General features: G+C 45.1%; 1 protein-coding gene across 2 annotated transcripts; it reads left to right on the plus strand.

Annotated features, from left to right (window-relative positions):
• Window positions 1–579: 579 nt before the first annotated feature.
• On the plus strand, window positions 580–6,401 carry IRX1 (iroquois homeobox 1). 2 transcript variants are annotated; one of them, XM_048289594.1, is made up of 5 exons: window positions 580–912; window positions 1,071–1,370; window positions 3,966–4,980; window positions 5,559–5,631; window positions 6,003–6,401. In XM_048289594.1, exons 2-5 carry the CDS (start codon window positions 1,107–1,109, stop codon window positions 6,058–6,060), a joined length of 1,410 nt encoding a protein of 469 aa, XP_048145551.1. In that variant the 5' UTR covers window positions 580–912; window positions 1,071–1,106; the 3' UTR covers window positions 6,061–6,401. The 2 variants fall into 2 exon arrangements, with proteins under 2 accessions (XP_048145551.1, XP_048145550.1); XM_048289593.1 differs by having other exon boundaries at window positions 581–1,370.
• The last annotated feature ends 812 nt before the right edge of the window (window positions 6,402–7,213 follow it).

The raw sequence follows: 7,213 nt of genomic DNA on the forward strand, positions 1-7,213 counted from the left end.
TACTGTTAGGAGCCTTTTGACTTTCAGCAAAGTTGCGCATATGTGTTCGTGTATGAGTGGCGTTTGTGGGTTGCTGTAGAGAAATCGCATTTATTTATTTATTTATCTGCTCTTTTTTTTTTTTTTTTTTTCTTTTTTGTAGTGGTAAATTGTTACAAGTCGCATGGCTGCAGAGCCCCCTTTTCCTCTCACTGCCACTCTCGTTTGTTCCTGAGTCCAACGACGACAAGGGGGACTCAATGTTAAAGGTGGAAAAAAACCAGCAACACAGTTGTTTTTGTTAAAAGGGGACACACTAAGGCTGCGAAACAGCAAAACCCCAATGTTGGACAGCTGTAAAATCGTGTAGACAGGTTGTCATACAGCAGTGGGGGCTTTTCTGAAAGGAGCCCATTGCTAAACATTAAATACACTCGGAGCAGAGCACAGCAGCTGCGCGGACACACGCACACACACACGCACACGCAGCTCCGAGCCCAGCGGCCCGGGCTGGGCTGCGCACCACGTGCTGCGCCGAGGGGGGCGGCGGGGCGGGCGGGGGGCGCGGGGCGGTGCTTGCAGCTCAAGTGGGTGCCAATCAAAACATCAACTTCAAATTGTATCTGAAAGATCAGCCTAGGACCTAAGGGCAGACACATCAGTTGGAGCTCAATTGTTGATCAGATCACATCTAAGGGATTTAGGAGCACAGAAGAGCCGAGATTTGAGGAAAGACACCCCACTGAATCCTGCCACACTCCTCCTCCTCCTCCTCCTCCTCCATACCTAGGGTGCAATATATACCTGACAGAAAGAAATCAGAACGAAAAAAGAAAATTATCGGCTCGATTTCTTTTCGCCCTGCCTGACTCCAGTAAGAGAGGGGGGGAGGAAAAAAGAAAGAGAGAGAGAGAGAGATCCAGAGAAGCCCGGGTTTGTTCCGCTCCCCTCCCCGGCTCTTCAGCAGGCTCCCTCCTCCCCCTTTCTCTTTTTTTTTTTTTTTTTTTTTTTAATATAATTCCTTCCCCCCCCCCTCCTTCCCCCCTCCTCTTTTTTTTTATATCTCTGCCGCTTCTTGCTGCTGCCGCCAGTGCTGCTGCCGCCGCCTCTGTGCCCGCGCCCCGGAGATGTCCTTCCCCCAGCTGGGCTACCCGCAGTATCTCAGCGCCAGCCAGGCGGTGTACGGGAGCGACCGGCCCGGGGTGCTGGCCGCCGCCGCCGCAGCCGCCGCCGCCGCCGCCGCCGCCTCGGGCCGGCCCGCGGGCGCCGAGCTGGGCAGCGGCTCGGCCGCTGTCACCTCGGTGCTGGGCATGTACGCCAGCCCCTACAGCGCCCCCAACTACAGCGCCTTCCTGCCCTACACCGCCGACCTCGGCCTCTTCTCCCAAATGGTGAGTGAGCACCGCGCTGCCCCCCGCGCTTGCCCGGGCCCACCGAGCGCGGCCGCGGCGGCCGGGGGAGCCGGGGGCGGGCGGAGGCTGCGGAGCCCAGCGCGGGGGGCGGCGGGGCGGCTGCGGTGGCGGCTCACGCCCGGCGCGGGGTCCGCCGCGGAGAGGGAAGCGCGACTGTCGACGGGTCTGCGGGGGAGAGTGGGGCTGGGGGTCGCGGGCTCCGTCTGCAGGCGAAGCCCCCCATCCTCCTCGTCGCTCCAAGCCGGGAAAAACTCCTCCGAGTTTTTCTTGGCGGTGGAAGGGCTAAGCAGGGCTCCTGCCTCCGTATTGTCGGCTTTCCCTAGCAACTCGGCTTTTTTTTGTTTTCTTTTTTTTCCTTGTTGTTATTGGTGTTGTTATTGACGGGTGATATTGTCGGTCCTGCTGTTTCGCTGGGCTTTCCAGCGCGCTCCTCTTTCCGCTTGGTACTTTTCTTTGCCGCCGAGCAATAAACAGGTTCCTTCCGAAAGGCCAAAATGTCGGTACCTGGGGCGCCCGTTTATTTCAAGGCATTTTCCTTAAGCCTTGAAAATGTCCCGTTCTGTTCCCTGAACTTTTCATACTCTGATTATGGCGGGTATCATAGATGGGATTTGCATGAAGCGAAAGAGGGCATCTACATCCCATTACAGGCATCGGAGCAGAAAGGCATATCGGCGTTAATTCAAAGAGAAATTGTCGTCACCCAGACTGTCCTTGGGATCATTTCACATTTTCTTAAGAATGTAATAGATTAGAAAGTGAAACATAGATATATTTTTTTAACTAACTGTTTTTGTATCCGGTGTCGTTGAAGCGTTTTCGTTGCTGGTATTACCAAAATTCTCGGCGGCGCTACGCATAGGTTCCACTTCATTCTCCAAATGTCCCTCTTTTCTCTCCCCCTGACACATAAAAGTGTGAATATTTATAACCGAATGCATGCAATGCATAACTTCTTAGGGTTTTTAATACATATATGTAGGCAAGTAGGAAAACACGCTGTTGAACAAGGGACAGCGTTTGAAAACATCATTTTTGTGCTGCAAACATTTCCTACAAAGTGACTTTTAACAGCATGCATTTCCTACTTTTTCTTTTTTTTAACCTTGATTTTGGAAATGCAGTAAAAGTTGAGACAGAAGCAATGAGTGATTTACAAGTGGCTTCTTCAAAAGAATTCCCAACAGAGTTTACACAAAAAATATCATTTCAGCAACAATAACAAAAGACAGCAGAATAAAGGGAGTGCAGAAAGCCTACTCTGTAACACATTACAAAAATTACATCGGGCTACTCTTTGTGTATAAGCGGTGTCTCTGAAATTAAAATACATGATCCTTCTTAACTGTTTGACAAAGTTTAATTAGTTTCTTCACAAACATTATTGAAGAGGTCCTTTTCTAAGGCTGACATAAATTATGACATAGTGATACTAAGAATGTATTTCTGGATTAGGCAAAAAAAAAAAAGGAAAAAAGGCAAGATCGTAATAGAAGCAATAAAGAAAGAAAACTGCTTGAAATGTTAGCTATTTTGGAACAGTTCCCATTCCTTCTCCCAAAGTATCCTGGTATTTTATTACAGTGATTTACCATGACGGTGATATTTTGAAATAAATCCTAAATTTCTGAACATTTGTAAATCAAGAACTAAAATATTAGGTTAATATCTGGACAATTTGCAGTAATAATGAGGCCTAATGAGGTTGCTAGAAAGATAAAATGGTATTTACCAAAACACCTGATGGGATAATTTGACTTGCTGTGTTTTACTACTGATGATAAAAAGAATATTGATTGCAAATAAATCACCGTCTCTAAACGCTTGTAAACAACTTGTGTTTGCTCTGGCCAGATCAAAGTAAAACTTATGAGACAAAGTGTCTACATATTCATATTCTACAATGCGTGGATCAGTTTTCCTTCCAGAGTTTAAAGGCTCTTCTAACAGTTAGGAGTTAATGTTTTACTTCAGAATCTTGGTGTATGATTTGGGGAGCAGGGGTGGTGGTGTTGACTTGTGTGTGGAAAATCTTTTACGTTATAAGTCTCTCGGTACTGAAGTTGTGCATTCATCTCCCCAGTCTCGTCTCACTAGGAGCAAAAATAAAGAATGCTCTGCATGCGTTTCTAACATCCTCCTGGATACTTTGCAGATAAATGCGACGCTGTGCACGGGCATTAGTTTGTAACTGCGGTGAAGTACCTGTTTTATGTGCCTGATAATTTCAAGGGCACAGTAAATTGTCTTGCCGAGGCAAAGGCGAAGTTGATGCGTTTCCATCGTTTGATTTGGTTTGGTTTGCGGAGAAAATACTCACAATGTCTGTCAGAGCCCCGCTTAGCACCTCTCTTTCCTTTCCCCGCAAGAAGGGGGAATCATTTGGGAGCACCTCTCTGTCTTGACCTAGATGTGAAGAGCCTGGAGCAGGGAGGGCAGAATTTGGCTGTGAAGACCCTTTGCACCACTGAAAGGCGTATTCTGGCTCCCGGAGTAGCCTATTCAGGTCTGTTAGAGACGCTAACGAGATAATTGATGTGCTTTTTCCTCTCCGCTTGTCTGAATGTGTTGCAGGGCTCCCAGTACGAGCTGAAAGATAATCCGGGTGTCCACCCTGCTACCTTTGCTGCCCACACTGCCCCTGGCTATTATCCCTACGGACAGTTCCAATACGGGGACCCGGGGCGGCCCAAAAATGCCACCCGGGAGAGCACCAGCACCCTCAAGGCCTGGCTCAACGAGCACCGCAAGAACCCCTACCCCACCAAGGGCGAGAAGATCATGCTGGCCATCATCACCAAGATGACCCTCACCCAGGTCTCCACCTGGTTCGCCAACGCCCGCCGGCGGCTCAAGAAGGAGAACAAGGTGACCTGGGGCTCCAGGAGTAAGGACCAAGAAGATGCAAACCTCTTCGGGAGTGACAATGAGGGGGACCCTGAGAAGAATGAAGATGATGAGGAAATTGACTTGGAGAGCATAGATATAGATAAAATCGATGAGAATGATGGGGAGCAGAGCAACGAGGAAGAGGAGGAGAAGCCTGAGCTCCTGAGACAAAGCAGTGAAGAGGAGCACTTGGAAAAGGAGAAGGATTTGGCACTCTCAGGCTCTGAAGGGCTGAAACCCAAAGACGCTCTGGCCATGGTGAAGGAGGCCTCTGACAATAGCACGAGAATCATCAGTCCTGGGGGACCGAACAATTTACAGATGCCATCTCACAGCAAACCCAAGATTTGGTCTTTGGCAGAGACGGCAACCAGTCCTGATGGTGCCCTGAAATCTTCTCCTCCTCCACCCCCTCCTCCCCAGGTTAACCACACTTCTCCTCAGATCCAGCACCCTGCTTTTCTCCCTAGCCATGGACTCTACACATGTCAGATTGGCAAATTTCACAACTGGACTAATGGGGCTTTCCTTACTCAGAGTTCCCTTCTAAACGTGAGGTCCTTTTTGGGAGTAAATCACCACCACGCTGCTCATCACAATCATCACCTCCAGGCCCAGCAACAATCTTCTGTTTTAACAGCAACCCTGGGCGCCCTAAGCAGCGAAAAACCTTCAGAGAGGACCAGTCCCAAACACATAGGTAATTAATGCATCAGGCTTCCACCTCTCCCTCCACCCCCAACACAGGCACGTGAACTTCTCCTTGAGGAATGGTGTCACACTGGTGAAACTGATTGCTTTTAACGGAGCTACAGTTTACTCTTGCGCTGATTTCCGGCCCCCCACCCAGCATGTTGGTCACATATATTAAGCACATTTCACGTGGCCTATTACATCCACACCCTATACGCCCATCAGGTAAGATCAAAATGCAGGAAGGGCACAGTGAAACATATAGGTTTGAGATTTCCTTCCCTCCATCATGACCCTCATCTCCCAATAATTTCAATGACAGTAAAAAATGTGTCAAGAAAAGCTTGCAGACTACTAAAATACTGAAAGTAGGGTGTAGCGCTGTACACACATACACATATATCTACACACATCTGAACAGGAGGGTGAGAGGGAAGGGTGTTCTCTGCAAAGTATCGAGATTTGTACTGTTGTTATTCTAAAATGGTTCTCCTGTTTTTGTTTGGCTTTTTTTCTTTCTTCTTTTTTTTCTTTCTGTTTTTTTTTCTTTGTTTTGTTTCTTTTTTTTTATCTGTTTCCTTCTAGAAAGAGAAAATGTACCAAGAACTGACTCCCCACCCCAGCCGCTAAAATCGCCCTTCCAGCCTGTCCGTGACAAGTGAGTTTGTTTGTTTTCACTCTAGGAATGTTACTTATGTGAAACAGAGTGTTTGAATAATAAAGACTAATTATAACACCTAATCATCACCATAGTAATACATACAGACTCTGAGAACAGCACAGGAGTTGCTCTAATCTTTTCAAACTTAGACTAAATTGCAATTGTATATAGCCAGACTGTAACTTTTCTAAAACTTAACAGATCTCAAAGATCTTGTGTTAATTACACCAGTGACAATGATTTTTGTGTGATTATCTATTACTAATATGCTATCGCAATAGACAGGCAATTAAAAAAAAAAAAGATTTTTTTCCTGAAAAATTGTTACGTCTTTTTTTTTTTTTTCTTCCTCCCTTCCCCCCCTGCAGCTCTTTGGCTCAGCAAGAGGGAACACCGAGAATTTTAACAGCTCTGCCTTCTGCTTGATTAAATGATTTGGTGAAAAAATATTACAGAGACTGGTATTAAGGACAGAGAGAGAGAGAAAAAAGGAAACGGTATAAATGACTTCCATCAATCTCTTTTTGCAATAAGGTGGTGCAAATCCATAAAAGCGATTACACAAATCTGTAGATGGATCCCCCTCCTCATTGTACCATTTCAGATCGTGTTATTCTAACCATTCTTGGATTATTTGTTTGGTAAATGTTTCCCATGTGTTTGTGGTTTTCTTTTTTCTGTATATAGAGTGATTTCAGATTGTAAATAACACGTCAGCAAAACTTGTCTAAATCATATATTTTTGTCTAATAAACTAAATGAAATTATGAGCTCTCTTCAGGTATGTATTCTGTTGCTGCAGATCTTATGCATATATTGCAAATCTATTCGAACTTCTATCATTTGTTTTCTAAAAAGTCAAGTCTCCTCCTTTGGGTAACTGAAACTTAAAGTAGCAAGTCCAAGGTATTTTGCTGAAAACAATCTGTGAGCTTCCTTTTTCATACACTCAAATTTAAGAAGTGAAGCTGGCTCTTGCCTTAGTAATATTAAAGTTATTTTTCCAATTGTGTTGAATCAGATGTGTCCTGTAGTATCCATTTTCCAGACATAAATGGACCTGACTTCCACTTATGTTACAAAATAGTTTCTTAAAATTGAAAGGGACAAGTTTTCTCACATTTTCCTAGTGTATAACTTTGCTGTCCAAACTGGTTGCTAAATTGGATCAAGAGCTTTAGTGCTTTGGTATATATTCCAGCCCAAGACAAAAAAAAAATCATAGTTTAGGGAAAAGAATTATTTGTAAGGATTTGCGCTTGGAATAAACACAGAGGAAATATGACAGTGAAAGATGTTTTCCTGTGAGATTAAACACAATTTAGCAGGACAAAAAAAAAAAAAACCAAAACCAGGCAGCTCTTGCACATCTTAGAAGAAAGTTTTACGATTCCTATCTGCTGGTTGAAAATAGACTGAGAGACAGGATCTATCGTTTTCTAAAGGCATTAATGTTCCAAAGACTGTCCGTTAAAATGTGTAATATTTTGAGTGTTTATTTCTTTTTTTCCTCCTAAATGAGAACACTGAATGAGCATTGAGGTGCTAATAAGATACCAGATGGTTGTTGATGGTGGAA

Source organism: Corvus hawaiiensis, chromosome 30, assembly GCF_020740725.1.
Source record: "Corvus hawaiiensis isolate bCorHaw1 chromosome 30, bCorHaw1.pri.cur, whole genome shotgun sequence".
NCBI lineage: Eukaryota > Metazoa > Chordata > Aves > Passeriformes > Corvidae > Corvus > Corvus hawaiiensis.